The sequence below is a fragment of the Perna viridis genome, chromosome 1 (assembly GCF_037379345.1).
Source record: "Perna viridis isolate PV_CMFRI_1.1 ecotype Kerala chromosome 1, ASM3737934v1, whole genome shotgun sequence".
In the NCBI taxonomy this organism is placed as follows: domain Eukaryota; kingdom Metazoa; phylum Mollusca; class Bivalvia; order Mytilida; family Mytilidae; genus Perna; species Perna viridis.
The window spans coordinates 66,045,351-66,061,997 of record NC_142445.1 but is presented as its reverse complement, the minus strand read 5'-3'; the positions used below and the strand labels follow the sequence as shown (position 1 = coordinate 66,061,997).

Below are 16,647 nucleotides of genomic sequence, written 5' to 3'. Positions count from 1 at the left end.
TAGGCCTAGAAAGTAATCGCACTCTAGAAAATATACTGCTACCACATTCCAATGAAACAAATTGTGCTCCACTACACCCTGACATATTCCTTCACTCTTAGGTGGCTACCTTTATAGCTGACCTGATCTAATCTAAAAGAATGAGCATTGTTTAACCAGATACTTTGATCTCAGTTTTTGCTATATAGATTACATATTATCCTAAAATAATCCTAGTTGTTTAAAAGTGAGCTTCTACATAAAAATACATGTTTATTGTATCGAAATTGGCAAAAGGGGACGACGCACTCTACACGTGAAAGTATGAACTCATGAACGATAAAAATAACAAAAGTGTTTTTTTATGTCGATATACTTTGTATGTATGATTTTAGTTACTTTATGTTCTTTGTTGTGTATGCCTGTTTTCCATGTCTGGTCTTTGTCCCTGGGTTACATACTTTTGATTACCGATATAGCCTTGGTTCCCTTGATTACTCTTTCAAACGAATAACAAAGAATAAGAACGACAGCAAAAGGTATGTTAGACAACCCCGAACAAACTTGAGGCTTCTTTTTGCATGACGTTTCCTTCAAGCGTTTAGAACAATGCACTTTGTTCCTAGTTCGTTTGTCAATTTGATATTGAGCCCTTTTAGACAATAAATAGTTTTTATTTTTTTTTATGTACTTTCATTTTTTATTTTATGGAAAACAAAATTGTGTATTGATTACCACCATTTTGATATACATACAATTTAAGTGTAATCAAGGGAACCATGATTCTAGCGGAAATCAAAATGCTATACAGGGACGAAGACCAGACATGAAAAACAGACTTACACAACATAAGAACATAAAATAACTGAAATAATGCACTCTGACTCCACTAAAACTGGGAGCATGGACCAGGTGCACTGGTAGGGTAAGCGTCCTTTGCTTTTATATAAACACCCGCCGAGTCTCTCGTAAAAGTCAAGTCCGAAGTGTAAACGAACTATGACACGCAGAACAAATCAGTGTTTATGGTGCAGATGGATACACTGTAACGATCCACGAGTTAATGATGACGACCATAAAATTTCTGTAGTGATGACTTCACTTAATCTATGTCCATTAAAGTTGTTTATTCACGAGGTTTTTTTTTAATTTCTTTGATGCTGAAAACCGAAAGAGTCTATGTCTTCTTCACTTTGATTTAATGTCGTTTAGAATGTATTGCCTTATATAAAAAATGTATCGTAAGGGTAATTTTTCACAAAAGTTTCCAATTAGATTCTATCAACGTTTAAAAGCATAGAGAAGTTGAAAATATCTGTATTTTAAGTTTTAAACCTGCACCACCTTTATATTTATGTGTGTTTTTAAATTCATGCACATTATTACGTGAACATCAGGAAAGAAAACAGATTTTACTGCACATATTATACTTATTATCTTATAGTTATTTTTAATGGTTTTCTCAATTTCAATCTTTCGGTCATTTCACGTGCTATCCCAAAGGTTAACAAAGCTTAAATGATCTGTTTTCTATAAGCACTGTTAATAAAATATTGTATCGTACGTTCTGATTACAATAATGCATCAAAAATGTAGAGTGGTTATAAACATTAGCTAGTTATTACGTGGAAATTGGAGCCAGAATGCCAGCAAGTTTATGTTTATTCCTATGAACCAGGATCTACTAAATTACAGATATTTAAATGTGATTAAGATGTTTATTTGTTTTCAATTCAAGCAAAGCCCATTTAGTTAAGTTAGTTCATTGATTTTGAAACGTTGTACTTTTCCAATTCACAAATCTCAGAAACATTTTTTATCTCGCATTTTATCTAGACGCGATATCCACAGTTTTTTTTTTTACATTTGTCCACTAATTTTGCAAAGGTTTCCAATATTATATAACCTACTGTAGACTCCTTTACAAAATTATAGCTGAACTGGTTGAATTTTCACTCTTTGCACCTAAATTCTTGGAAGATTACTATTCTTTATTTCAAGTAATATCTTTCTAAACGTTTTAGCACCACCTGGTGGATGGAACTACTTTGATCCGCGTATTACTTTAATTCCGGAAATGATCAAAGACAATTTTGCTTTCTGCATCTGAAGTTATTTTTGAGTCTATCGGAAATGACCGAGTAGTTCTGATTGATTTATTTGACTCACCATGCTTTTACAACTTATCATTAGGTTTGATGGAATGCATTTCAGCAGTAAAAACTTCATGCCTCAATTTGTGTTTCCCCCTACCAGATTCTTACTTGGTAGATACCTAGAGATACAAATATTGGACGTTTCTGTGCTAAAAAGTCTTAACTAAGTATGAATAAAGGTATTGTAATAAGGCGAGAATAAACTTTTCGAAAACATGTTATTTTAATATTTTAATTCTAAATTAAAAAGCGGTATATTAAGGCCAAAAGGAAACTTTCTATCTAAATAGGAAATTTTCCATTCAATGATGGCTGCTGCAACAATCTGGAATTTTCCCAATACATTTAAATAACCAAGTGTACCTAGCTCACAATTTATTGTTATACCCGGTTAGGCATGAAATGAAATTGTAAAGTGTTATAAAGCATTGGTAATATCTCAGTTCATATTCGGTGAATGAATGGTTTTCTATTGCTTAATTACAGAAACTGCACCTGATAAGACTTTTAAATGTCCTTAACGGACTATAAAATGATGCTTTAAAATAGTCTTAATTTTGGATTTAAAGTAATCCTGTTATTGGTGGATATTCAACGAGTAAGTTCACTTTCTATGTATTGGAGATATAAATACTAATGTTACTAATGTAGTAACTTTAACATATCAGAAAGATTAAAGTTTTGATATTAATACATTTTTATGTATATAATTTGATAATTGTAGTAATTATGCAAAACTTAAAGATATGAAGTAACTTTTTGCAACTTCGAGGTGAATTAGTTCGTCAATACAAACTCAAATTAACTCACAAGACTATATTTTTTATATATATATTTCTAAAACAGTTCAATACAAGATCGTTACGTTACAGTTCTTGTCGTACTCATAAGAGTTTGAAGTTTTCCATTAACCTCAACCTCAGATTTTTTTTTTATCATACATCAAAATATTAATGCTCCCAGCTTACAAAGGGATTTTTTAACTTAAACATTTATACAAGAGAAATGACAACATATGTTTTATATGTATGAAATCGTATGAAAATGGATATTTTGAATCTCAAGAAGAGATTTTATATAAAATTTAAATGTACATTAAACTTACCACATTAACAATAAAATAAATACAGAATATGTTTGCGTTATTAGTGTCTCCATCGCAATCTTTGAGATGATCTAATTTAAACATCACGTGATCTCAATGATACGTACTAGAATCATGTGACCATACTGCCTGTAATACGTAATCAATAAACCTGTAGCAAACTCGCGCCAGTCTAAAAGTTTGGCACAAGGAATTACGATTCCTTCATTCTCAGCAATAGGAATTTAGGAAGGGGTGGTGACGGCCTGTGGTAAGTATAATGTACATTTAAATTAATATAAAATCCCTTTTTGAGAATCAAAAATATCCATTTTATATTAATTTTGTACATTATACTTACCACATTAACAATAAAATAAATATAGAATACCTACTGATTTGTATTATCCAGGAGGGTGGATAAATTTCTTTCTCCAAGAAAACAAAAACATCCACTATCTTTAAAATACTGTACAATTAAAAAAGTTCCACCATGTTAAAAACAATTACGCCTTACACTGAAAAATATGTTAATGATCATTTATTTAACATATTTATGAGAATCCAAATCTCTTAAATAAAATTTAACAAACGTGGATTCAGATGCCCAATCAGCTGCTTCAATAATTGTTTTTATTGAAGCCCTTTTGTATAAAGCCCAACTTTGTGCTATTACCCTAGTTGAATATGCAATGACTTTCATAATCTCATCTGAATAGGCAGTCTGAACAGTTTTCACTAACCAACTAGAAATTGTTGTTGATGCAACTGGTTTATGGGGTTCCAAAAATAATTTTCCCTTGTTCAGAGAACCTAATTTTTGTCTATAATCTTGAGTTCTCTCAAGATACATGTTTAAAGCACGCTTAGGATCTAACAAAAACTTCTCAGTAAAACATGGAACTCCAAAATGACTCTGACGATTTTGTTTAGACAAACCATGTCTATAAAAGTAAGACATTTTTTTCTGAATTTTCATTGATTCTTGACCATATCTCAAACTAAAAAAAGGTCAAACGGCTCTTTTTTTGTAATTCTTCTAAAACCACTTGTAAGTCCCATTCAGGAAGAAGTTTGGTTCTGGAAATGTAGGGATGTTGACCTACAGGACAGTTCAGAATAGGTGGTAAAATAGCAGAAAGCATTGATCTATACCCGGATACAGTTCTGTATTGTACATCTGACTGAAACAGATACGCCAAAAAATCAGCTACAAAAGTTGCTGAATATGGATCAGTTTTCCTACCACAACACCAGCTACTAAATTTCTCGAATTTCTTAACATAGTCTCTTTGAGTAACCTTTCGCCATGATGATGTGAGCAACTTTCGAGCTGACTCAGAAAACCCTTTTGTTTCAAAGTTTCTGTCGAGAGGAGCATACTGTCAGATTTAACATTTAAGGATTGGGATGATATATCCTAATCCTCGGCTGATTCAGTAGATTTTCTTGAATTGGTAACTGAATTGGAGGATCTATCAGTAACTCCAGTAACTGTGGATACTAATGTCTCCTCGGCCATAGCTATCAGTATGATCCGGCAATTGAACTCCTGCATATATTTTAATACTTTCGGAATCAGACAAATTGGAGGAAATGCATAAGCAAACATGTTCTTCCATGAAATTGTCAATGCATCCAGAGCTAATGCATTGTTATATGGAATCCATGAACAAAATACTTCTGTCTGTCTGTTCTCCGATGAAGCAAAGAGATCTATCATTGGAACCCCCACCCCACCCCACCCCATAAATGAAAAATATGACTGACAATTGACCTGTTCAATGTCCATTCTGTTGGACGAATCTTCACTCGACTCAGCTGGTCGGCTAACAAATTTTTCTTTCCTACTATATGTCCTGCCTTTAAAACTATTCCATTTTAAATGGCCAACTGCCAAAGTTCTCATGTCAAATAACACAGACTTGGTGACTTTGTCCCCCCCTTGATGTTTGATGTATTGTACAACACTGGTGTTGTCGCTTCGTATCAATACACACCTGTCTTTTACTAGACTCAGAAAATGTTTCAATGTCAAAAACACTGCCTTCATTTCTAAACAGTTTATGTGCCATTTTTTCTGAACTGAATTCCATTCCTCTTGGAAAATCTGAGTCCCAATATAACCCCCAAAACCTTTTTTTGGAAGGATCTGTTGTGCCTGTAACATTGTTGCTGGGAGATACTAAAGATCGGCCTTTCTGCGTGTTGGCTGAACTTAACCACCACATCAGGTGCCAAGTAAATGGAACAAATTGTGTCATATCCCTGGATATGGGTTTCCAAAAACTCAACAGATGAAGTTGAATAGGTCATATGTGAAGACGAGCATTGGGAATCAGATCTAAGCAAGATGCCGTTATCCCTAGAATTCTAAAAAAATCTATAGCTTTGGGACGAATAACACTCAAATTCTGAAGTAATGCCTCCAGTTTTTTAACCCTTTCCAGTGTCGGAAGCACTAAACCCTTGTCTAGCAGAAATAACCCCCCTAGATAAGTTACTCACTGATATGGCACTAGAAAAGATTTTTCTTCGTTTATGACAAAACCTAGTGAAACAATTAGATTCACACATTTCTGTCGATCTTGAATTAAATGCTTCTTGTTTTGATTTACAATCAGCCAATCGTCCAGATACACTACCAAACTTCCATTTTATGTTCTGAGATAAGCTGCCACTACTGTAACCAACTTTGTAAACACTCGGGGATAAAAGGTTCCCCCGAAACACATTACTTTTCACTGATAACAATGATTGTTCATACATGAAGGTAAGCATCTGATAGATCGAGAGAAATTTCCCAATCTGCTGATTGTACTAGATTTATCACTTCTGCATTGTGTCCGTTTTGAAATGATTTTTTTAACTGAGTGTTCAGAGGTCTTAAATTTGTCACCATTCTCAACTTGCCATTTTTTTTTGGAATTAGGAATAGGGTACTGTAAAAACCTGTTATTGCTTGAGGAAATCTAACTTTCTCTATTACATCCTTTTCTAATAAAATATTTATTTCCCCCATGAAAATATCTAAATTTTCTTTGGCAACATACGTTGGTTTGATTCCTGTCCAAAAAGTCTTTTTTCAGAAACTCCAATTTGTATCCCTCTTTCAAAATTGACAGTACCCATTTGTCCTCTGTTATTTTCTCCCAACTCTGAAGAAAATTTGACAAGCGACCCCCTACTGATAATTGTGAACACATCATTATACTCACTTCTGACTCAGCTACTGTGCTTCTTGGGAATCCGAAAAGATCCCCATTAGCCTTTGCCAACTGATTTGTTGTCATTCTTCTTGAAATCATTTCTTCCACCTGAAGAATTGTTACCAGCTTTAAAATCATTCTGGCCGTTCTGAAACCTACATGTACTGTTGTTATCTTTCTCAAACTGTCTAAATTAGAACCAAATACACCATCTCCTGTGAGAGACAAGTTCTGCCACTTAAATCTGATATCCTTTAAAGACGATAAACCAGAATCTTCAGCAGCTGCTTTTCGGCGAATTATATGCATAAAAAGCACCATTTCGACCAGCCAAATCCAAAGATTTGGTTGACATGGCAAAAATATCTCTAATAGTCTGACATGCCTCGTCTTTACCAACTTCATCCTCTTCCAAACCTTTTAGCAAAGATGCCAAAGCTTGCTGTATATATAGAACAGAAATGATGTTCATTCTAGCCGATACCTGACCTTGATAGCCAAGTTTCTCTATTTGTTTCAACGGTTGAAAATACAAAGTCCTATGACTCTCCCAATTCTTAACAGCCTTGTCCCCATGAGTTCTTGATAACATAGTTTCCAACAAGTCATCTAGCAAAGGAACATTTAAATATTCCACAGAACTATCATTTATAGATTTATAGTCTTCCTTGAAAGCAGTTAACCTATCTGGATTAGCAGAACGCCATGAGTTGACCAAAATATCAACCTGCGTTTGATCTAAAACTAAGCCAACGCTAGCTTTTGGTTTCTTAACTTCATCCTTAAAAACTTTTTATAGCATGTCACACCTTCTAATCTGCCCCTCTGCAGATTTGCCCTTGTCTACATGTATGTTTTCCTGATTCTCCATATGAGAATCCTTATTATCAGTTACTACATGTTTGATAAATCTTGAACCTTTGTTCTTATCAATATTCACCGTGTGACTGACCATTGAACCAACTCCAGCATTACTTACTGAGTCATTCTCAGACACCTCAAAATCATTCCTCTCAGCAGAGAAAACATGAATAGACATTTCAGACCTTACGTCAAAGTCCGTATTTTTACTAATTTTTAGAGAACCTAAGTCTTCGTCCAGATTAGGCTCAAGATGTATCAACGGCTTACGCTCCCTAGATAGGACGTTACCCGATGTATCGGAAAAAAGGCTTGAACACCCTCTTCTTCTTACCAATCTTGACACCCTTTGTACGAGCACTAGACGCCTTTATATCTGCCGCCCTAACATTATCAGCTGTTTCGTTGGTCAAAATGGCTGACGATAATACCGAAGACGCGTATTCCTTGTCAGATTCAAATAAATTATCCATAGTGGTAAACTAAGTTTTGTAGATGAAAAAAGGATCGACTTCAGGAGACACCTTTTCAGTTCAACGCAAAATTTTAGACGGGCGCGAGTTTACTACAGGTATATTGATTACGTATTACAGGTTATATAGTCACATGATTGTAGTACGTATCATTGAGATGATGACATCACGTGATGTTTAAATTTAGATCATCTCAAAGATTGCGATGGAGACACTAATAACGCGAACATATTCTATATTTATTTCATTGTTAATGTGGTAAGTATAATGTACAAAATCAATATAAAACATATGTTTAGAATCAATATGGAAATATTCGTCTCTTTTAATATTAACTCTGATAATTCCATGATTTTTTTTAAATCAAACGAAAACCATACTTATATATGGAGAGTATAAAATTACAATATGATTTTTATTTACTTTTATTCATGAATTAATTTCTAAGTCCTATACATTTGTTTAAGTGACAATGTGAATAGTTCTGAACTAATTACTTAAACGTTCTGCAATGGAAATGAAAAAAAAACAACTAAAATCTGGTGTGAACTTTAACGTTTTGGAATGATAAACAGTTCCTTGACATCAATGTGTCCCTCACTGATGGTCATGTCGTTGAAGAGGATCAGTATATTATTCATTTATTTCCCCAAGTTTTTCTTTCCAGACACAAAATATTACATACTTGCGTTTACTTACGATTACCTACGCAGGAGCTGCTGCTGCTCCTCTATAACCATTCATCTCTGATGTCTCTTTTGTGAAATAGCTTTGTCACTTCCAGTTAAGAGTCCGTACTCTGTGCAATTGCATTTCAGTGGATGGTTCTTCCAGCAACTGTCGAGTCTATTTTTTTAGGTTTAGATTTGATGGTTGAAATTTCATGATCAGGTAGGTTATTCCATGTGTCGGACATCAGGTTTGCATCTCTGTTTTACAATGTTCATACTGTGGCCTCTGGTGGTATTCTTATTCTGTGTAAATTCTGGTTAGTATTTTCAGTCACGTCTCCTAGTAAGCGTTTGAATTTTAGTGTTGGCAGTTCCAGTTTTCTTGATAACTTATGGTCATTTCTTTCATGTGATAGCATCTTGGTTGCTCTTCGTTGTACGGTTTTAATTGAGTCAATGTCTTTTTTCCTTTTTAAAGGTTCCAAAAACTGTTTGCGTACTCTAAATAGGTCTTATTAATAACTTGATTGATAAGCTTAACGATTTGTAATTTAACAATCAGAATGTCCGACTAATAATACCTACTTTTTTTATATGTCTTGTGGACTTGGATTTGATTATGCTTGTCGAATAATAAATTGCTATCGATGTTCACCTCAATGTCTTTTTCCATGACTAGAGTTATTCTGGTGCCATCATAATTCTTCATTACATATGTACATTCATCACATTCTTGCTACTTGTTAAGCACTTTGCACATGCCTTTGTTGACACGTAATATCTAATCAACGCTCCGGACTAAAAGGTTGTTTAAGTCATGTTGTGTAAGTTCAACGTCATCTTCAGTTTTGATGTCTAAATACAATTTGGTGTCATCATCAAACAGAAATACGACTGGTAATACGCAATTCTTGTAAATCCTTGATAAAGATGACAAAAAGTATAGACCCAAGAACAAATCCTTGAGGAATGCCGCTTGTTACTTCATGCCGTTTTTAGACACATTGCTTTCTATCACATCACTCAGGAAATCATGGCTCCAATGACAGGTTCTGTCTTAAATACCATACTGCTTTAGCTTAAATTGAAAGCGCTTGTTGAGGGCATTATCAAGCGCCCTCATTAAGTCCATGCAGATGAAGTGTACTAACCTCCAATAAATACAGTGAAGTAGATCTACCACCGATAAATCCAAACTGTTCGATACTGAACAAAGCTGACATCTGACCAATTTTCCGTTGTTGTGGCACGACGCCGCTGTTGAAACTTGCGTTAAATATCATGCAAAGTGGAGTATCGATCATATCTGCCAACTAGAGTTAAACATTTGGGTGTATTTGGTCTGGTCCTATTTGTTCGATTGTGATTTCCTTCAATATCTTGGTAATTTAATAGATAATGAATCGGAAGATGGTTCGACACAATAATTCCTTTATCAACGAGGTTTTCAGTCTCTGATGTAATACGTTACTAAAGAATTCAGCCAGAACTTCTATTTCGTCAGAGTCTGTTGCAGCAACAAATGGAGTTCCTTGAACATCAGTGTCTGATTCTAATATACCAGAAAGGAATTGCTTTTTGAGTTATCATATTTTCAAAAATTCATTCTTGCAATTGTTTTTTGCAGATTCAGCTATCGCTTACTCACTCCCTTTTCTTTCATTTCTTGTTACTGACTTTGCTTTATTTCTTGCTTTGCAACAATCAATCTTGGTAATGTTCACTATCTCTTGCTTGGATATAGCGGGCCCATAATTTATATATCCGATAAATGCACTTGACTGCGTCTTTCTACAGTGGTAATTAAAGTTCAGAACACAGTGATCACTTGATTCAAGTAGGTTTCATACAAGATTTTCGGAACGCGGTTATTGTAATTTACTAGTATATATCAAGATATATACTTATATACAAGATATATAGGTTTATACTATATCTCGTAAGTTTATCAACCAGCTGGTCAAAATAGCTGGTCAATGTATCAGGGATACATTCATTAAATTTCAAGTTCATGTCATCCTTTTCACTTCATTCTGACCAATCAATTTTAAGAAAAATTAAGTCTCCAGTTATAAGGATGTGGCATTAAGTCTCCAGTTATAAGGATGTGGCATTAAGTCTCCAGTTATAAGGATGAATTTATGTTCAAGTTTACTAATTTTATGATATATTACATATGTCTTATAAATATCTTTAATTCTCCAAAAACCGATATCTTTTGTACAGGGGTACACAACAAATAAAGAACAATATTAATGATGATAAAACACAAGAAGTAAAACATATCTTGCTATTATTAGGATGTGCAATTTAAACTTTCAATTAACGTTATCACCCCGGGGATTTTTTTGTTAATGATACAGATAAATTTTCACAAATTATCGATATCAGAAAGGTGATTAATGCTTATTAAATTACAAAATTTTATGATATGTGGTCTTTTTTCACTTGGTACCGAAGAACAAATTCTTTCATCTACAAAAACATATAAATAAATGGTAATATTCATTCGCTAAATTGTTATCTACATATAAAAGACACTTTCTATCTTCCTTGGGCATGTTTTGCCATCTTCCAGTCTCTACGGGCAGTTCATGATTCATGGTTAGAAATCTGAAGAAAGTGTTTTTTTTTTTTTCATATTTCTATCATCTAACACATTGAAATAATGTTTTACTTCACTTTATAGATACTGTTATTTAGAGATCTTTGAAAAGCTTGTACATTAGAATGCCAATTATGTTGAGATTGGTCAATGAGTTTCTCTTTGAATTGATTGTATATCCAATCAATACTATTAGTATTCTGAGTAAGATAACATAATCACATCCATAAAGAATGTTTTGACCGCTGATTTACCGATTATGATAATATCATGCAAATGTTTTTAATCACCACTGGTATAGTCAGCACGTTTATCCACGTAGTGTTACCATTGTGTTTTATTAAAGCTAAAGCAAGGTTGTACAAAACTGCACGTCTGACTTTTGAATCAAATCTATGAAATAAAATATGATAATTTTGTTTACACTTTTAATGAAAAAAAAAACAAAAAAAAAACTACTCAAATAATCATAACAGGTCACTCGAATGTCATTACTACTTTATTACACTCATATTTTGACTTGGATAAAAATACTACTACTTGAAATGAAATGAACATTTCCGGTATTATGGACAATACGTAACAAAGAGTAATCAAGGGAACCAAGGTTATAGCGGTAATCAAAAGAATGTAATCCAGGGACAAAGTCCAGACGTGGAAAACAGACATACACAACAAAGAACATAAAGTAACTAAAATCCTACATACAAAGTAACAAAAGTAAATGAGCAACTCGTACTCCACTAAAAACTGGGAGCATGGACCAGGTGCACCGGTAGGGTAAGCGTCCTCTGTTTTTATAGAAACACCTCATTTAACGAATAATAATAAAACATATGTTGTATTAAAGTGCAGCGACATGTTTTACTATTTTATTATTGCTTTCAGAAAATGTAGAATCCCTTTGAAATTCGAATTATTTAGAATTTGTTTGTAGAAATGTGTTATCTTTATCCTGTTCAAAACCTACATACAATATTACTGACTAAGCAGATTTAAACACGAAAAATCGATACGATACAAAAATGAAAGTTCATTATTTAAAACAAGGTTTAAAACAAACAATTTCTAAATATATAGACTGGTTTACTGAAATATTGTCATTGCAAGTGATAAGTCTTTTTTTCTCTGTATTTAATATATGCTGACTAATAATATATTTATCTTTATTCGTGTTTGTCAACATTAAAATGCAAAACGTCTTATATTTTGAAATAAGTAAAGTAAGGTTCTATATTTCGTCCTAATTCTTATAAGTAATTAAATATTAAAGAGTTTTGCTATAAATACGACGTTGTTTCTTACTATTCCTTATTCCTTATTCCGAAATAATAGTATAATTCTTTAATTAGCTTATTTATACTCTCTTACAGGACTGTGGTAAAGTTTATCTAAATAACTAAGAACCAATATGACCGAATATTTCCCTGTAAGTACAGGTAAGTAATAATTAAAGATATTATATTTTTCATTGATTTCATCATCGATATTTTATTCGCCTGTTAATAATATAATACACCGTACACTTTCAATTCAAATGTTAAATATGCACGTAAAGTCGTCAAATCGAAAAAAATACCCTCTTTAAACAATTGTTTTATGTATTTGTTATAACCTTGGTTCCCTTGACTACTCTTATGTAACTGGTGCAGTTATATTACAAAATGTCATTTTCTACATGAAAGTATTTCACACATTGAAATATGCTTAAATATTTTCACCTCACAGGCCCCAAATTAAAACTTCAATATAAGGATGTATACGAGTACAATCAAATATCGTCACTTTTTACTATTTGTAATTTATGCTCCTCTGTTCAGACGTTGTATATTATATTTCACGATTATTAAGATTTGCTACAAATGTCTATAATATATAAGTTATGTTAAATTGAAGTATTCATTCTCTATCCACCCGTAGTACAGCTGATGAGTAGTGAAGATATATATAAATTTTGTAAATTAGTGTGCAGTTGATAAACATGAAAGAGCTTCTCAATTTTCAATGAGTAGTGATTATGATCTGTGAAAGTACTCATAAGAATATAGCAGAGCAGAGCATAATGCAGGAAGTGGTTATTCATTTGAGGAAGACATGTACCATTTATCTCCGTTATGTTTGCGGAAAAGTTGGCATACTTTTTTGCAATATATTTGAAATAGATACTGTACATACTTAATATGCAGAATAACAATTGGATCCATGATAACATATTATTATGATCAAAGAGAGACAACTAGAATTTTACTTTGCAAATAGGTTAAACGGCTTATTTAGGTCTCAGTATCGTATTAATTTTCCCATAGACTTCTATAGTGAAGTGCATATTTTTTAGGATTTTTTAAAAAATATGTAAATTGATTCAATAAAACTTTCACTTATGTAGCATTTCTAAGGACATGTGAAAAAATAATTTCCCGCAAAGAAAATAGAGTCCACGACGATTGGACAGAACAGTAGTCTTGAACTATAAATAGCCATTTTCCCTACTTTCACTTTCGTTTTGCACTCACCAAACCAATCTTTTCAGTGGAACATTTTTATGATATTATGTTAGATTTTCTTTTAAAAAAGTTCTTCATCTTACAGTGTGATGTTTGCTCTATTTTTTAAGTCATTGTTCATGTCTTTTGACAAAGCATTAGTTTGTAGAGAGGCAAAAAGAAAATGCACTATATTTTTATAGCATCCATGTTTTGACGTACACCCGCTCAGGGATATGCAATACGATACTGGTACCTTTACATCATTTCTTGACAGCTGAAATTCTAATTATTTATGTAAACGATATCATTAGAATTCCAAAGTTGCACTTTATTTCAAAGATAGCCAATCATTTAAATCAATGGTTCCCTCAATCTCCTGTTGTTGAATCATATCAATGTTATGAAGCCGTATTGGCCCTTGTTTGATCCATATTGACCCCGTATAGATGCCCGGTTTGAATTCATATCAATTGGTCAGTTTTTGACATATTGTGACGTATTTTGGGTAGTTGGTTAATAAGTATCTGATATAAACATACCTTGGTCTGAATGCAGAGATGGAAAGGCACAAAAATGCAGTTTGTTACAATTAGTTATTGTTTTAGTTGTTTATATGTGTATTATTTATGTCCTTTTTTTGCAATAGAAATTGAAGTGTGCCATATGATGGCAAGTTGAATTCAGGATTTCTATCAAATTTGTTTTCCTTATATAGTATAATTCGACCTAAGAATTATTTTGGTTTCAAGAAAATAAGTAAAAAAATATCCTAAAATTAATTCCCTTAATTTGTCATTTGTGTCTGATTCATTCAACAAATGATATCCTACTGCGGACGCTTCGGTATTTTTTGCTCATATTTCCTTATTCCAAGGCAGTCGGTATAGCTTCGCTTTTTACCCTTTGACCTTAAAGACACTCTTCTTTGGAAACACAAGCGACATGATTGCAGTTCCTTTTCCCGATTGGCCAAATGCTGATAACTTAGTGGCGTTCGAAAAATCTGTATCGAAAATTGGAATTGCGTTCGAAAAAAAAAACTTTATCGGAACCTTGAAAATTGCGTGCCATGTGTTATTTTCTTGAAACTTAGAAGTAAAAAAGAACAAATTTTTTCTCCGTCGGCTATTTTTTTTAAGATAGTACTTGTTTTTATCTTTATATCTATGTGTATTTTATTCGGTTGGCAGGTTTGTGTATGTAGATCGTCTATGTCTCTGTTTTCACATTAAGGCCATGCACTCAAATCTTAAGTTGCCTGAATTGTCTAGTTTTAGACGCTTCGTCATTTTCTTCGATATTATGTCATCGCCAATAAGATAATTAGCCTTTGTTTTTCAATTTCAGTCTCCGTTTTCGTAATATAGATGATGTATTTTCTCAGAATAATCCTAATTTCAAGAATTACTTACATGTAATCTACCGAAATGAACTTGAAATTAAAGAGACGACTGATTCATCTTCGTCTGCCGCGTAACTTAATTCATACAAAGATAAAACAGGACGTTTCAAAATCGGAAGTTTCAGACGAATGTGATGATTTTGACTACCCAATACTTAACTTCCCCTTTCTAAGAAGTAATATACCAACATCTCCAGCCTATGGAGTATACATTTCACACTTGATCCATTACTGTCGAGTCTGTGATCTGTACAAGATTTGACGTCACAATTTGATCGACAGACATCTAGTTTCATTCTTCCAGATGAGACAAAATATCTTCAATTACCAGATTGACTACCCTCCGAACTTGACACCTGCTAGCTGAAACAAACTAGCCCCTTTGACACAAGTCAAAGTGGCTAATTCATAGAAATAATTGCAGTTCGCTATTACAATTAATTATCACACTGCTAACCTGACAGTGCATTGAAATTACATGAGTTTTTATTTAAGTTTACATGTCCATGATTTATTTTATCGGAAGCGTTTTTTTTTTCTAATTATAGCACAATACAATATGTTGATAAATTTGCTCTTGTATCAATGTCATGGCTTCGTATTTTCGTACTTTCATTTTGAGTTTTAGTTATGTATCTAATTAGAAAATCTAACATTCGGCTTATTTTTAATTAAAGATAAATTCGAGGAACAATAATATTCATATCTTTGTCCGGCTAAAATGTATGTTAATATTTTCGATTAAAGTCATTTTATCTATTTTTTGGAAACGTCGTCGCTTCAAGTCACTTTTTTTCGGCCATAAGTTTTTAATAATATCCATCGTATGTTTCATTGATTTATAATATAAAGTTCAAAATCAAATTCTTTAACTTAAAAAATGATTGACACTATCGCATGTTTTGTAGTTATTTTTTCTTTACCTTAATTTTGTAAATTTTGAATATTTGTCCAATATTTTATCTACTTTGAATACAACATGATACTTAGTTAAAAATTAATGATTTCGCTTTAATGCCAAAAGTGTTTGACACGTGTCGCAGAACTGCATAATTGTTGCTAGATTATTATATGATTACTTGATTACACTCACTTGCAATATGAGGATTGCCGTTCGTTGGGGTAGCAGGATATGCTTATCTTTTCTGACAACTAATGTCAGTCCCAGTTTTTTTGTTTTTTTTTTGTTTGTTTGATTGTTTGTTTGTTTTTTTTTTGTTTTTTTGGGGTTTTTTTGTTGTTTTTTTTGTTTTTTGTTTTTTGTTTTTGTTTTTTTTACGTCTTCTTTCCCTTAGTGTCATATTTTATATTCAGTTCGCTATATTGTTTATATTTAAACGTCTCTGTTTCATGTATTCACATTAAGGCACCTCTGTATTTTTTTAATTTTTTTTATTGCAGTTTTGTTTTGTTTTGCCGATATTAAATTGCCTTGATTGAGCCATTAGCGATACTGGCATGACTTTTGTTTACAGTCTAAACTCCTTAATAATGTCATATCCTAATAATAGCTTCTTTCAAAATAAAAAAAAATGCATCATAGAATAAAGAATTTAATTTTAGGTCAGAACTTCGTGCAAAAAATTCACAATGGATTAAAGATGCAGGTACTAAGGGGTTTTAAATCTATCAATTTAGCCACGTAATCAATTATGCTAATTTGACATATCATAAATTGATACTATCATGATAGATATTTACTGCTAGCCCGTTAAATATCA

The 16,647-nt window shown here is 32.7% G+C and overlaps 1 protein-coding gene across 2 annotated transcripts in view; it reads left to right on the top strand.

Moving 5' to 3' along the window:
- The first annotated feature begins 2,596 nt into the window (after positions 1-2,596).
- LOC148629912 (excitatory amino acid transporter 1-like) overlaps positions 2,597-16,647 on the top strand; it is a 33,649-nt gene continuing 19,598 nt past the window's right edge. Inside the window, exons 1-2 of one of the 2 annotated variants that reach the window (XM_088559613.1) lie at positions 2,597-2,733; positions 12,412-12,477. In XM_088559613.1, the coding sequence (XP_088415739.1) occupies positions 12,450-12,477 (28 nt within the window). In that variant the 5' untranslated portion in view covers positions 2,597-2,733; positions 12,412-12,449. Of the gene's footprint in view, positions 2,734-12,401; positions 12,478-16,647 lie in introns of those variants that run through there. The other variant, XM_088559624.1, reaches the window with a different exon arrangement.